This window comes from Xiphias gladius, chromosome 10 (genome assembly GCF_016859285.1).
Source record: "Xiphias gladius isolate SHS-SW01 ecotype Sanya breed wild chromosome 10, ASM1685928v1, whole genome shotgun sequence".
NCBI lineage: Eukaryota > Metazoa > Chordata > Actinopteri > Istiophoriformes > Xiphiidae > Xiphias > Xiphias gladius.
This window is the reverse complement of record NC_053409.1, coordinates 22157911-22174365: the sequence shown is the minus strand read 5'-3', so window position 1 is coordinate 22174365 and position 16455 is coordinate 22157911. Positions and strand designations below refer to the sequence as shown.

The following is a 16455-nucleotide window of genomic DNA, read 5'->3' as shown; positions in this document are numbered from 1 at the left end:
TCTCTTCTGGAGATAAGTATCTTTGGCCGGTGTTTGGAATATTTCATTCATTATCAGGGGAGAGCTTGTCACTTACCACAGACACATAGAAATAGAAGCTGCAACTGCTTTGTGTCTCAGTGTACTTTATTGTTCTGAATGTTTCATTTAGTCCCATGAAGGACGACTGTTGAGGTACTTCCAGAGCCTTTTCAATAATTACGCTTAAATAAGCTCATACTGTATGTTAACCATTGTTATTCAAGACAAAGAGGCATATATGGACCGTCGAAACAACTCTGAGCTGATAGACAACAGCTATCCTATATAGCTCAATTAGCACAGCGGTCAAATTAGGTAAACAGAAACTCGTCATGACGCCTAAAAGAAAAACAAAACAAAACAAAAGTCTCCAAAACTGAATTTACTATGTTAACAAATCTTACCTTATATATGTTATTCTGCAGTTTCAGTAATAACTGTGTTGTCCTGTAATTACACGGCATTTAGAGAAACTCCAGTACAGAGGTTTTTGTGCAGTCTTGCAGGTTCACTGTATCACTGTGTTTACTAACGGCACAGAAATACAAGCCTTTATCTTCTGGCACCAGATTCTTCACTGTCAACGTCCCACTCTGAGCATCAGGTTTTGTGGCTGAGAATTTCTCTTTGCCTGGAGGTTCAAAGTCATGATCAGTTTTGCCCGTTGATGTGAACACTACTAGTTTCATATTTTGTCCTGGCAGCTGTCTGTACCAGTACATCTGGGAGTAGCTGACATCCTTGGTGTGGTTGCATTCTATTGTTGCGTTTTCACCTTTGTCTTTCCACAGTATTGGTGTCTGCGTGACATCACTCCCATCAATTAGACCTGTGTGTTTAACAGTAAATATTAAAGGTTTTTTTTTTCAACTCACATATAACAGAATATTTACAGTGATTTAAAACTCTTGCTTGTTATCCTTCTAATTTAAGTTTAAATCAGTAATGCAGTGTGCTGCTCTTTTTGTACTTTACCTTTTATCCAGACCAAAAACAGCAACAAGCTGACGAGACCATGTTTGATAATGTCCATGTTCAGAAGGTCACACACATAAATGTCAGTGTAGTTACAGAGATGTGAAGAGTTGCAGGTGGGAGTGTCATATATTGTGTGGCATGTGATCAGAATGTAACTGGGAGGATACGTGGTCCTCGAGATCCCCCTACCGTACGTGAGATTAATAGTTTTGGAAACAGTTGTGCCAAGCGTACTCCGGGGTTTTTGTTCAGCTTTCACACGTGTCTGTATCACTGTGTTTACTAACGGCACAGAAATACAAGCCTTTATCTTCTGGCACCAGATTCTTCACTGTCAACGTCCCACTCTGAGCATCAGGTTTTGTGGCTGAGAATTTCTTTTTGCCTGGATGTCCAAAGTCATGATCAGTTTTGGCCGTTGATGTGAACACTACTAGGTTCATATTTTGTCCTGGCAGCTGTCTGTACCAGTACATCTGGAAGTAGTCAGCACCCTTGGTTTGGTTGCATTCTATTGTTGCGTTTTCACCTTTGTCTTTCCACAGTATTGGTGTCTGCGTGACATCACTTCCATCTGTTAGACCTCTGTGTTCAAAAGCAGAGGTTAATATATGCAAACTTTTATATTCACCAAAATTTTGGATTCTGTTGTTATTCTCCGGCATCACTTCCATTTCCATTTATAAACTCTTATGAATTATAAGAGCAAAAACATGAAAAAAAAAAAAGGTTATTTAAACCTTTTGAAATTACCTGGAGACCACAGCAACAAAACTTACAATCTGAGGACTCCTTGTTTAGTGATGATAATATCCATGTTCTGTTAAGACAGACAGTAACACAGTCTCACATAGTTACAGAGATATGAAGAGCTGCAGGTGGGGGTGTCACTTCTTTTTGTAATCTGATGTAGAGTATAGTAAGTGGTGGGGTCTTCCTACAGTCCATCACTCCCACCTGCATTATTTGTTATTCCAATCAGCAACACTGACAAACTGTTTGTCATGATTTATTTTTTGTGATGAAGGAAAGATGATAGATCATTCTGTGCTGGCAGGAATAAAAATCAAGAAAAACTGTAACATCAACAAAGTTTTATTTTGAGAATCTTGATGCGATTGTGTATCTGTCAATACTTAGACCCGAAACAGATCATAAGAAGAAGATACTTCCGTTTCTGTGTTTTGTCACTTTACTCTTGTTTCAGATTCTACAAATCTTTTAGCTGACGAGAGAAATTTCTAACCATAAACAGACCAAGTGTTTAAAAAAAAACAAAAAAAAACAACCCATTACTTTTGCTCCTTTGAAGCCAGTTTTAATAAGAAAGTACAACATGCCTAGATAAGAAAGTCCTCATAAAAATAAAAAGACAAATACACCTTAGTTAGATCTTTCTTTCAATTGAATTACCTGCCAGCACTGGCAGTAATAAGCCCCTCATTTCCACAGCGACATACTGTTCACACTCACTGTCGTAAATTTACCGTCTTCTCTCAGGCTGAACAGCTGTTAGTGGTAACCTACTGAGCTGTTCAACAAAACAGCAAATCAGCCTCCACATTTGGCGCCCTGAAGTCAGTTTCCTCCCCTCAGTCTGACCGCTGTGCAGTTCACTGAAGGCGCCTGCTCTCTCGCTCACTGAGCGTGGCTGGTAGCGAGGACGGAGGGACCAAGTGTGGATGCAGAATCGCAGAGCTGTGCTGGTGACTAAAGGGAAAGCACTGCAGCCATTTCTGCTTTGACATAGGTAGCTAATTCTGCTGCAAGGCTCCGTTTTAAGAAAAAACATTTCTAAAGGGATCTTAGAAGTCGAAATTGACTTGCTGTAACACAGAATTCCACTGTAGTTTGATTTTTACTGCTCCTATACAGTTTGGTCCAGCAGATGGCCCTGTGTTCATACTTTTGCAGAGAGACAGAAATCCAAAAAAAAAAAAGGAAAGAAAAAACAAAACAAAACAAACCCCAAGCACATGACAAACCAAACCCCTCTGAATCTGACTGAGTTCAGACCTAGGCTCCGTGTCATGAATTATTAGAAGCTGGCTTTGAATGAACAAGTACAGCAATTTACATTTGAATTTAATTCCACCCCCTGGTGTTTTGAAACCCAAACTCTTCCTGTGATCTCCTGGCTCCTCTCTCTCTGCGGTTTCCGCAAGTCACTGTAGATCATTTTGGATGCAATATTTCTTCTCGCAGCTGTGGTTGGTTTTCACAGACATCTTACAAGTGTACATAGTTAAGAGATATGTGAGATTTCACAGACCAGTAATGAACGGGAAGGCTGCTGCGTCTGTGCAGCAGGAAAACCAGATTGTTCCTCGGTGAGACTGGTTCGAGGGGGGATCAGGGACAGCTGTTGGTTTCACCTGACTCTCAACGGGTACTTTTACATGCACGCTTACTGTATAATTCAGTTTAATTTGATCAAGCTTAGATACACTTAACATTTAACGTCTTAACTACGATAATCCGATTGGATCACTCTAAAGATCAATCCAATAAACAGAATCAATAAAACTAAATAATCTCATAAACTCAGTCGATCAATCAAAGCCTTTTTTCATTCATCTGTTGTTATTCAGTTTTATAAAAAGTGAGTGAAGATCTTGGCCCACGTGATGTAACAGGATATTTATTTACAAAAATGACAGGGATATAATGTGGTAGTGACACAAACTAGCATTTCTGGAACGTCTCCGAAACCTTTTTTTTTTCAGGTCAACCCAGCGATACAAATGAGTATCCTCTGGATTTCGGATGAAAATTATGACACACAGGAAAATTTTTCCATGATGTTGTGTTCTGTGCGTCATAACAGTATTTGTGTTAAAAGCCAAGCCAGCTGTCAAATAAACCTTTGCGAACTTGGTTGCTAGGGAGAGAGCAAATCCAATTTAAGTCCTCATAATCTAAAACGAAAAAAATTACTGGGAGCCCCTCCTCGTTGCAGACGGTTTTCACTGTTTAACCGTTGGAAAGTGTCTGCTGTCTGACCCTGACAAGGTCCTTTTGCTTCAAGAAATAACAATACAATGGTTACAAAATGCCTCAAAAGATGCAGTATAAATATCACTCATTGCACACTTCAAGTCTCATAATCATAATGATGTTTGAAAAGCAAATGAACTGGGGCCACGTCAGCTTCTTCACGACGCCCAGAGCCTTCTGCTGTAACTCACTGGTAAAACAACTGTTTGTCCTTTGCCGTTACCATTAGGAAGACTAATGGGTCAGTAAATTACCACATGGAATTTGGTTTTGGTGCAATAGCTCCCTGACTGTTTTGAGGACGGTTTTTGGCATTTTTTTTTTTTTTTTACTTCAGATGCTTCTGAACAAAAAATGACAGTCAGCACAAACAAAATTCAAAAAACTATTTGGTTGAATACCAGTAATATTCGGTAAAACAGTATGACTGCGACCACATTTAGATCGGGCCGAAAGGTGCGTCAGGGGAAAGTGTTGAATCCAGTCTTATGGTGCAAAGGAATGCCCTCTGCTCCTCTGAACTCCTCTGCAATGTCATCAAATGTGCGACCTCTTGTCTCAGGGAGGCGAATCCAGGTGAAGGTGAAGGCGATCAGAGCCATGGTCATGAAGAGGAGGTAGACGTACTCACCGCAGATTTTCTGTTTGTGGGAGAGACAGACCAAGATTTTTTTTTTTTTTTTTTTTTTTTAAATCAGGGTATTTGACCTTTACTTAACAGAGAACAGTCTCTTGAGATCTAAATATTTTTCGAGCGAATTCTGGCCTAAATTACACCACGTGTAGTTTGGGCCAGAAAAAGAAGAATAAGAAGTCTTAGCAGAAGAAAAGAGGCAAGAAAAAAGAGCTCTAAAATATGAAAGGAGAAAAAGAAAAAGGTTGTTTGATTTGGTTCCTTGGTCTGAGGTTCAGGTTGGCTGCCATCTCTGCTCTTCAAGATGTTCAGATGTTTCCCTGGTTAACTGTTAATTTAATCCCTATTATTTAAACCTGATTTTAAGGGATTTAGCAACAGATTTATATATATTTAACATTTAACAGATTTATGCCTTTTTTTTTTTTTTTTTTTTTTTTTACAGTCGATACATATGTATATAACAGATTGAAGAGATTTATAGCCTGTATGCAGCAGCCATGTCTCTAAGGTGCAAGCAAACTGGCAAAAGCTAACAAGAAATCCACCCCTAAAGTTTCCCCCGAAGTTTAGCTCAGTCGTACAGCATGTGGGCCAACAGTATAAACCCACCAGTAATGGAGGAAAGAGGAGAGCCAGAACAAACTTCCCTCCCCAGTTGAGCATGCTGGTGAAGGCCATGGCGATGGGTCTGCCAGGCTGGTCGAACAGCTCAGCAGCGATGAACCAGGAGATGGGGCCAGGGCCCAGCTCGTAGGCTGAAATCAGGCAGAAGACCAGGAGGACCTGCAGGCTCCGCAGCTCTGGGGCCAGGTGCTGCACGGTGGATAGACAAGTTACTCTTGCAAGGATGGTTGTGGATTTGTCACTTTAAACATGTAAATGTGGCAGAGGAAAATCAGACTGATAATATAAATGACATTGCATTCCTTTTCATTTAAATCAAATGTTATGTTGTCTGTTTTCAAAAGTATTATACATTTATTTGAACACTACCTATTATAATTATTATTGGTTCAGACAACCAGGGAGTTAAGTTTCAACAAGGTACCATAGTTTGTTGTAATTTCACCCTTTTAACATTTCAGAAGCAAATGTCATCAGTCTCAAAAGTTGGAAGACTTGTGCATATCCAATATTACAGTAGAACTTTTCCTGCACAGATGAAAATAACGATCGCACTGAATGAAATGATCTTACCAGGACAGAATCGACTATGGTCATGAGTAAGTTGCACACTGCTATGGAGATGAAACCAGTCAGGAGCAATCTCCTCCTCCCTGCCCTTTCCATCAGGAAGAACTGGAGAGGAAAAATCAACACAGCGGCGACTGCTCACATTTCGTCCCGCTTTTTGAATTAAAATGCAACACTATCCTGTTGTGGTTAAAGCTGTAAAATCTTTCATAAGGAAATATTGACAACACTTTATCTTTAGTCCAAGATTTTGGTGCAGTTCATGGAAAAGTCAACAAAGTGGGACTCAATTTATATTTTAAGTAGATGTAACGTTCTTTGATCAGACTCTTGAGTTTATGCTGAGCAGCCAATATAAAAATATTATAAATCATATTGTTACACTTTAATAAAACGCCATATAAGGAGAACGTGGAGCTGTAATGTAAAGGCTGACCACTAGATTTTGTACTTACTGCTACCAAAGTGAAGGTCACATTGACGGCCCCCACGCCTAGAGTCAGGTATTTGGCCTGGTCAAACTTGGCCTGGAACATTCTGGTGGAATAATTGATGATCTGGAAGGAAAGAGCAAAAATTTACTTTAGTTAAGTGGGTTACTGGGACATCGATCTGTGTTTTTTTTTTTTTAGTAATGGAGGTACTGTACTGACACACTGCCCCAGAATCTGAGTGGGAGCTCTGGAGAAGTGGTCGGGTTGAATAATTTATAGAACAGATAACACAGAGCTGCTGAATATTCATCACAGATAGAGCAAGACATACAATAAACTGAGCTTCACTTTGAGCATATCCAGGCCATGGCATTAGTAGTAAAAAAAAAAGAACCAAATTTTTGAATTTTAAAACCTCAACCTTCAAATTCGTGAAAAAATAATGTTTTACCAGTGGGACGTTTGCCACATTCATTTCATACGGCTCACCGCGTTGAATCCGGACAGCTGGCTGCCTAAGTTGACGATGAGGACGATGATGATGGGCTGCCTGTAGCTGCGTTTTTTGAAGAACTCGTGGATGGTGACACCGGTCTGAGTGTGGGCGGCCTCTCCTTTCATCTCTTCCAGCTCAGCGAACACCTTCTCTGCTCTGCCTCTCAGCCTCAGCAGGGCTGCAGGGTTAAAACAACACCTTCTATAAAGAAGCTGTTGTAGTGTATCCACAAAGCTGAAGTGGTAGAGTGCATCAAAAGCATTCTCATGTTTTGATTCCTGGAAGTCAGCCAATGAATCTAAAAGCTGGTATTAAAGCTTCTTCAAGTCCTGACGATATCTATGCAGAAACTCCTCTCTGTAATCAATGGAGCTGTAGGAGGATATTTAACTGTCACATGATAGAGCTCCAGTTTACTGATTTAAACCGAATTAATGTGACCGATAATGTAAAAAGTGCAGTTTTATAAAACTCCAGAGACGATGGCACCCACCAGCCTCTGCCTTGCTCTCCTCTCCCCGGTTGATGAGCAGGTATCGAGGGCTCTCGGGGCAGAGAGGCAGGACCAGGTACTGTGTCAGGGCCGGGATGAGAGACAGAGACAGCATCAGGGCCCAGGAATGCTCTGTACCCAACACTGTCTCCAGACCGGCCACCTGCAGCAAACAAATACAGGATTGTTTAACAGTTTCACTTAGTATCCAGACGTTTGCATGTAATATTATTTGGCGGGGAAAAGATTTAAACAGTCCATCAGAAATCAAAATGAAAAACAAATTGCAAGGGATATTACAGTCGTAACGAATCTAGCTTTGCCTCCAGCTTCAAATGAAGACCAAAAATAACAAAGAAACTTCAACAGGGAAATCAAATGGGAGGAAACCCGAGCAACACAAGTCAGAGAGAGAGATTACTTACTGGGACAGCTGAGTCACCGGCAGTAACTACACATCTTTGTTAAAAAAAAAAAAAATGTTAAAAAAAACCTCTGGGATCTTTTTCCGCCCCAGCTGTTATACTTACAATTATATTAAAACAACACACAGTGAATTATGGAAGACATAAGAATTTGCTGAATTCCTACAAATGGCTTCTCTGTGCCACTTAAGCTATCATATCCTGTTAGACAGCCAGCTAAAGAGAGTAAACATCAACCTCAAACAACTTTTTCAGTCAAAACAGAAGGTTTCCAGCTCAGTCCTCACCATTCCCACTAGGATGCCCGAGGCGAAGGACACCTGATTGAGTGTAGCAAAGGCCCCTCTCAGGTTGGTGGGGGACACTTCCTGGATGTACAGCGGATTAAGACTCATCACCAGCCCACAGAAGAGGCCAAACACCAACCGTCCCAGGATGAGAACTTCAAATGACTCGCTGGCTTTGGATGCAGACATCAGACATGCGCCCACCACGGATAGACAGTTCACTATTAGGATGGAGTTACGCCTAGAGGGGAAGACGTGAAAAATGAAAAGACATTTAAAAAAAAAAAAAATATATATATATATATATATGATGGAAATGATAAGAAAAAACAAGTATTTTTTTTCTTTCGTACCTTCCATAAGAATCTGCCACATATTTCACTCCCAATGAACCAAGCAAGGCTCCAAAGTCCTTAATGCTAACAGAGAGGGACCACAGGAGGGTCAGACTGTGATCTGGCATCGACTGGTTGTGTCTGGCTCTCCAGGTGTGATTGAAGAACTCTTCGATGATCTAATCAACAATTGTAAAGAGAGACATTCTGCATCACAAAATACAGGATAAATACTTCTTCACATTTTTGAGAAATTCACCTTGAAACTGTCAGAAAATTGTTCTGTGTTTTTTTTCTTTCATTTTTTTCAATGAGCAACCAAGCAAGTTTCTAATGAAAATTTTATTCAAAAATCCGAATCAAATTTTTTTACACAGTCATTTAATTCCTCTGGAATGAAAAAAACCTTTTAGCTCCACTCAAAATCGCACTAGACGGAATGTTTTGGGGCTTATTGAAGTTTAGTGAGAATTGTAGAAAATCTGGAGGTTCGTTTAAAGGAAAATTCACATAAAAATTAATAATAAAAAAAAAAAAAAAAGCAAAAGTCAGCCTCACTTGCAAAAGTTTGGTCCAGACAACCTGTGAAAAATCCAAACCCTGCCAGCCCAGGGGAACCAGGCCTGGAGCTGAGCCGGAGAGTTTCAGCAGATTGTTAAGTTTATTCAGTGTTTTATTGAGGCTTGGAGATATTTGTTTGGCGATGAGAAGGTTTTTTTTTAGTGTTCCCCTCTGCATGAATGATATCAGGCTGATATTGTTAGTGCCTGTGCCTTGTGAATATGAGCATGACCGGGTTGTCTGCTGTGTTTATCTATATGATGAGGGTTCCATGTTGCAGTTCTGTACTTCATTTAAAGACTATTGCTCTGTGAGAATGCCTGGACACTTTGTGGGTTTGCTGCAAGGTCTTGATGAACGCATATGCATGAATTTTTTCATTTCATGTAAAGGAATTTGTATTTCTTTGTTGAGACAGATGTCCATGAATTTCTGTTCTGGATGGATCTTAATGTACAGTATGTTCACAAAGATAATTCTAACACTAAAAACACTAAAAATACTCTTAAAAAAAAAAAAAAAAAAGATGAGATATCATGAAGTTTGAAACTAGATACTGCTGAATGTGACATTTCTCCCCGTAGCTCCCGTCTGTCCTGCTCACCTTGGCTGGGGCGTTGACGTTGCCGGTGTGGTAGCCAATCTGCAGGGAGCCCAGCACCGCTGCCAGGATGGAGGTCAGGAGTGTGGCTGTCAGATGGCTCTGTGTTGGGGTGAGTGACATTTATTCCTTTACCTTTTAACCTATCTTAATAAGTAACGAGTTAACCCTTTCAAGTAACATTTAAATGCTTTATTCCAGACACTCTTACCTCTTTTACATTAGCAGCAGTTTGCCGCACAAGACGACCTTCCTCCTTTTGATTTGCGCAACAAAAAATAAAACCACGGAAAGTAAAATGGGACTGCAGCTGAAATAAACTGTCTCGAATTCCACTTATTTGAATTTTCTTTCTCTCTCTCAACACACAGTTATAATCTGCAGTACAGACTTAACCTCATGGTTCCCCCAACATAATCAACCCTACGACTATCTGTATAGCTCAAGGGTGGCAGGAACCACAGTATTTTCACACTCTGGCAAGATGTCCAGAATTGTAATTACCACATGTGAGTGTTAGTGCTCCTTCTGTCAGACTGTGTTCATTTGTAGGAAAAGGGCTAAAACAAACAAACCTCCTGTGATGCCATTTGTTTGGGTGAGACCGGGGTATCACTCCCTCAAGGTGTAGGCGCATTTATTTTCTTCTGACTTCCTCTGCTGCGAATAACCCAAACGATACCAGAATTAGAATGCACTAGGATGTACTGCACTGGATTTTTTTTCATTTACATATGATGACAAAGGTGCTGTACATGTGATAATATAGCAAGGAGATATCACGCACACATTCAATATTTTATAGACTTGTTGTATTTTTTGGGGAATCATTTTTTTTCTTATTTCATTTACACAAAAAACAATTTTTTTTTTTCGCAAATAAAATGCAATTTTATGACTTTATGTCTCGCAGCAGCATCACACGAAAACTTGCCAATTTAGTTTCTTAAATCCAGGTAGAGCGATGTCCTGAATGCTTCAAGACACACAACATGTTTTTGTTTTTGCTTTGTTTTAAGAAGAGATGTAAAAAAAAAAAGAAAAAAATGCTGTGCATATAGAAATCAAATAAATCAGAAAAATTTTATACATGTAATGTGCAGTTTTACTTTATTTTTTTGCAGGGGGGTTGTTTTTTTTTTTTTTTTTTTTGTTGTTCTTTCTTACCTATGCTGTGGAGTAAAGCAGATTGCTCATCTTGTCCGAAATATAAAAAACAAAAAAGTGAAGAAATCCAGTTAGTTGTCGCTGCGAGGAGAAAAAACGCTCCTAAAAATGTGCATTTAACTTGCAGACTCTGACATTGACAATGATAGTGTACCGGTAAATCACATATTTGATATTAAGGTCAGATTAAAATTCCGATTCAACAGGATGTCAGGAGGTTTTCCTCCCTATGTACCTAGTTTCATCAGTGCATTTGAAAACGGGCATCATGGCAGCTTTATTCTTAAACTTGTCCATTTGAATCTTACACATACAAAAAGAACAAGATAACTGAAACCATCAGAGCTTTAGTAAAGTCCTGATGGTAATATATACTAACACCTTTACTGACTGTTATCTATATTAACATCCGTATCTATATACTTTTTCAAGTTCTCACCACTGTTCCTGAGTGTACACGTAGATCCCTTCTTCATCCCTGAGTTTCAGATACGACTGTGTATATTTTCCTGCCTGAACATGCAAACACTACCGCTGGAAACTGTGCACACATACACACACACACACACACACACACACACACACACACACACACACACACACACACACACACATGGACCGGACCAGTGCGTCCAGTGATGAAGTCACACCCAGCTGGTGAATTTATGACAGGCCTGACAGAATGGCAGTCGTGGGCCTCCTGTGGTTCTCATGGGCCAGCTGATCCGCATCCTGAGTTCTCACTGACTGAGGATCAGTTTACCAGCTACATCCAAACATTACATGAACGTTGTTTTAAACAACACAACTTTTCCCAGGCCACCGTTAAGAGCGCTCTCTCATCCATTTGGAGCACTGAATAGATGTTTTGGCAATAACATAGTCACGTGCTTTAGCTGTGTGTGTGTGTGTGTGTGTGTGTGTGTGTGTGTGTGTGTGTGTGTGTGTGTAACTTTGTCTGTGTGCTGTGGTGATGCTCAGTAAAATGAAAAATTCAAGTGTGTCTGGTGACCTCGTATCTCCAAGTGTCTCTCTAGGAACTAAGAAAAAATTGGACCACTCCTTTCTTTATTTATTCAACTAATGCTAAGATCGTTTTATTAACCCAAGACCTCAAAGGATTTTCGAAACCTACTGCAAAACCCTATAACCAAGGACAACATGTGAGAATCAGATATTTAAGTTATGTATTCAGAAAACAAAATTGTTCAAACATTGTTCAAAAACGAAATGAAATGTGTTGTGTAGCTTTTAATCTTATACCACAGTTTATAATCATGTTTGTGAAAGATGAAAAAAATATAGAGAAGCCACTTAGTTTCACTGTATTAGTTAAATAACTAACTTTGTTATTACATTGGCATAAATGTATACGTTATTGCCACTATTCATCTTCTGTAGTATTTCCCAAAAAAAGCAGATCTGCTCATTTCGACACATAATTAAACACCTTTAGCATGTTAGCAACATGACTTTGATCTCTGTGCATGCTAATGCACCAGTGGTACTGACTGAGTGGCAGCAGGCTTAATTGCACAGTGTGGTCCAAGATGTTTGCTGACAGAGATACTGTGTGTCGCTTTCAAGGGTAGCCTTTAAAGACAACACCCATCACACACTGCTGTGACAATTTAGGGCCTCAAAGATTTAACAGACAGCCCCAGGATGAAGCATATGTGTGTGCATACGCTTCCCCCCTCTCTTCCTCCTCCTCCTCCTCCTGTGACGATGATGCTAATATTGGCCTAAAATGCTCCTCGCTCTAGAGAAGCTCTGGATGTATCAGTATCCAAAGTTCAGAGAAAATGATCACATAAGGGGGAACGATGACGCAAGGGTTGAGGCCATCTTGGCCTTATGTCTTTGTATATTTATTACATTTGTTCATGTTCATAGTAGTGAGGATGATCATATGTTTTTATGTTTGTGTACACATGTCTTTCCCCTAAATTTCCCACCTATGAAGTCATACAGTACTTAAAATCTTAAATCTCATGACTTCAGTTTTACGGTTTTCACGCTTTAGTTTCAGCTGATGAATTGCGTGGCCCTGCTGGCATGTCCTGTGTTTCATTGTTCACTTCTTCACGTGGATCGGAGAAGATTAATCCAATCCAGTCTTATCAAACGGACGATTAAACAGTTATGCGTGTGTTTTCGTTTGTGTGTGCGTGCAAATGCGTCTCTATGTATAAGCTATATGTGTGCACATGAGTCATATCCGCTAGTAAAATTAAGGTTATGAGTAAGTCTCAGAAAATGAAATCAAGGTTTTAGATGCACCCACACATACACACCTGCCTCCTGACCAAATCCAAATGGGCAGTAACGGCTTTTTGCCGCCGAGATGCACAAGCCAAATAAACACAAGTGTCGAGGAGAAAGATGAACTTAATCATGATGTCGGGTGAAGAAACATTCCCCGGCCCCACCACAAACCACATCATTTGTGAAGGAAAACCAATCTGCATCATAAAACTTACCAAAGTAAAATATGTAAAAAATTAAATATTAAGTGGCCCCGGAGGCCTGGAAGTGATGAAAAGCAGATCATTTCAATCCACAGGAAAAAAATGTGCCGCACTGACTCATACGTGAAATGCTTCCAAAGACCTCGCCTAAAACTTTATACTTCAGAAACAGTACTAGCTTCACATTTCACATTTTTATTTCTCATTAACTGTATTTTGTAAATTATGCACAGCTTCTTCCAAACTAATGATAGATGTCATATTCTTAAAATATTAGCTATCTAAACTTTTTTACTTGTACTTTGTGTATCATTTTTTTGTAATTTGTCAGACCTTTGAGAACACAAAATAATGTGCTTTCACATCACCTATATTAAATCTGAATCTGTCTGTGGTCTCAAATAAATGATAAATAAAATCCATCTCGAACAATTTCAGCAAACTGGGATTCATTTCTGGTTGTACTTTCTTTACTTGTCATAGTACTATATTTAAAACGAATCCTTAAACTCCTCAGATGTTCTTCTCGTACATCGGAGCAAGTATGAGCACAAAAAAAGAGAGGAAAGAATAGTTAGCATTAGGGGGTAAAATGCGTTGTCCACCTGCAAGCTCTGCTCTTGCAGCTGAGTTCTCAATCAGCATGTGGATACGCCTGCCTGGAACGTGATCTTTGACCCCTGAGCCCCGGCCTCCTGGCAGGCAACTCCCTGACCCTGCGCTCAGGCCGCTGGGCAGGTGCTGCTGCAGGCTCGGAGGGCATCAGGCACAAATGGTGAGCGGTGTACACCGTCATCCCCCCACCGCCGATGTTTAGCCACCACAGAAAACTAATGGTCCTCTCTAATTACCTGTAATGGTGTTTGATCGGTTTCTAAGTGTTTCAATGCACGGGGGGGGGGGGGTTGACTACACAAAATTACTCACCACAACCAAAATGTTGGAAATTTAAAATAGTAGGCCATTGTCCTGGGGAACCCCTACACATACCTATATTACACACCTTTCCATATGAGCTCTGTCAATTAGTTGGATTTTGGTTTAAGAAAAAACTTGTTGTTCTGTACCAATCTATGTATTTATAATCATGGACGCTCATTCTTTTGTTTGAACTGCATCGAAATTGTGATTTTAAGTTTCAAAATCACCAGTTGGTTTAAAAAAAAAAAAAATATGCACCTAAACTCTACCAGGACTCCAATTGCTTTTCAACAGATTTTCATTAACTATTTAACTGTCAATTACTATTTTTATGTTTAAATGATCAGTCGTTAAGTCTATAAAATGTCCAAAGTAAATGACCAAAGCCCAAGATGACTTCTTCCAAATTCCTATTCAGAAAAAAACACAAAAAAACAAATCAATCCAAAAGCATCACATTCACAGTGATATAAAAAGAGATAAGAACAGCAAATCCTCAGTGTTCGGAATTTGTTTTTTTGTTTTTCAGCCTAATTATTGTTTCACCACTAAATTCAGCTCTTACAGTTTGATTAATGGTAGAGCAATATGGTACTATAAACAGGTAGCGCAGACGATACAAACTAATTTATACATTGGAATTTCTGTATATACGCATGCTGGATATCTTTATTCATTTTTTTTAATGGGTAAAAAGTTTTTATATTAAAATCTGTCAATAATACCATGAAAATATTCTCACATTGTGTAAGTGAGTAGTGCAAAAAAACCATTTCAACGACCCCCATCAATGTTAGAAAAAACAAAGTTATAAATCTCCTTAAACAAGATCATGTAGCACCTGCACTGCCCGCATCTCACTTTCGAAACCCAAAATTCCACTCTTCACCTATGAAACCGCTCTGCCAGCCCACCTAACCTCCACCCCACCTTCAACAAAGGAGAAAACACACACACACACACACACACACACACACTCTCTCTCTCTAAAACAGACACACACATGCACCTACATCCCTAAGCAGCTGCGTCATTATAAAACTCTTTTGAACTTCACACTGGAAGTCAAATGCCACATGTGTCAGTACAAAACAGATGTACTGCAGCTGCCTCTTGGCTCCAATTTCATCTGTGATACAACCCTCTCTCCCCTCTCCCCTACCCGCCCCCCCCCCTCCACTTCCAAACCACCCCCATCAGCAGCAACCTCAGCCTGAAGCCCTCCGCCTCCCATCATGCACTGACAACATCCGCACCTTTGAAGTCTCATCACTAAATCAGAACGTCTCACACCACACACAAATCCACGGGCCAACCAGAGTGCATCTTTGTAGTCAAGTTCTGACAGTCAAACACGGGGGTAATTAACCTCAGCTATGTACATAACAACTAGAGAGTCCCAGTTTTAATCATCTGTAATGTTCAGATAATGGTGCCTGCAAATTTCTTGTCAGTTTGCATGCCGCACAAACTTGAAATAACTGACACGTCAAAAAGTGGCATGTGCCACCCCAGAAAATTTGAGAAAATTTCCAAACATAACGTTTCTTCAAAAATATTTATTGTCAGTTCATGAAACTCAGTTGGCCGATGCTGTGTAGTACGTGTGTGTATACCTGGCTAACTGGGTTCAGTGTGTGAACTTGCAGCCTGCAGTGAACTATCTTCTCCGTCAGGGGTCAGTATTGAACCCCCCCCCCCCAGAGGGCTTGTCTTCTGTTACAGCTCTAAAAGCTTTCCCGCTGCACGAGAGGTCCGAGCTGAGCGTAGTTTCAATAGATGTGGTATAAAACAGTGTCAGCATCCATTCCGTTTTGTGTTGCTTTTGTTGTCGTTTTCTAGCATTACTGTCCCACATGTACAAGTGTAACTAAGATGGCTTAATAGAGGTGGGAAGAGAGGAGAAACACTGTGGCTCATTCCAGTTTCATATTTAACAGGCCTCTAAAAGTACTTGAGCATTTGTAGTATTGCCAATTTGAGTGAAAACAGGTAGATGATTCTCCTCGTCTGCCTTTAATTATGACTTTATCCAAGGGTAAGGTGATCTCATCTTTTTGGTCCGTTCTATCGTTTTGTCTTGTATGTCTCTATTGTGACAGAAGTTCAAAAAGCTCAGGAATCAAGGGGCCTGTATTACAGTCGACAAGCATTTTAGTTTTCATTGCAGAGCCAAACAACGGCACCTCAAGCCACGTAATGTACACCGACCGACTGCGACCCAAGACGAAACGTCGTTTAGTTTTTTGTTTCCCAGCAGGTCTCATTTCTTCAGCTATGAATAAGAAGTATTGTGAAAACACCTTGAGATGGTCTGGACAAGCCGGCTGGGGCTTTGCGGCGGAAAAGTGGCGAGCGAGGAGAGAGACAATCGTGGCTTCTTGCTGTCAGACTGACAGTCGTCCGTGAGCCTCCTTCGCTATACGCCCCCCGTCGC

The 16455-nt window shown here is 40.2% G+C and overlaps 1 protein-coding gene and 1 long non-coding RNA gene across 2 annotated transcripts; both read right to left on the bottom strand.

Annotated features, from left to right (window-relative positions):
* Positions 1–565: 565 nt before the first annotated feature.
* On the bottom strand, positions 566–1039 carry LOC120795625. Its single transcript, XR_005708261.1, has 3 exons — positions 997–1039; positions 797–850; positions 566–652 (listed from the first exon to the last, which is right to left on the bottom strand). It is a non-coding gene; the product is annotated as an uncharacterized LOC120795625 (long non-coding RNA).
* A 3315-nt stretch (positions 1040–4354) lies between these two features.
* Positions 4355–10049, bottom strand: LOC120795210 (solute carrier family 2, facilitated glucose transporter member 1). The gene is made up of 10 exons (XM_040136892.1): positions 10035–10049; positions 9463–9561; positions 8316–8476; positions 7963–8203; positions 7251–7413; positions 6751–6935; positions 6283–6384; positions 5831–5932; positions 5243–5446; positions 4355–4637 (listed from the first exon to the last, which is right to left on the bottom strand). Exons 1-10 carry the CDS (start codon positions 10047–10049, stop codon positions 4458–4460), a joined length of 1452 nt encoding a protein of 483 aa, XP_039992826.1. The 3' UTR covers positions 4355–4457.
* Between the last annotated feature and the right edge of the window lie 6406 nt (positions 10050–16455).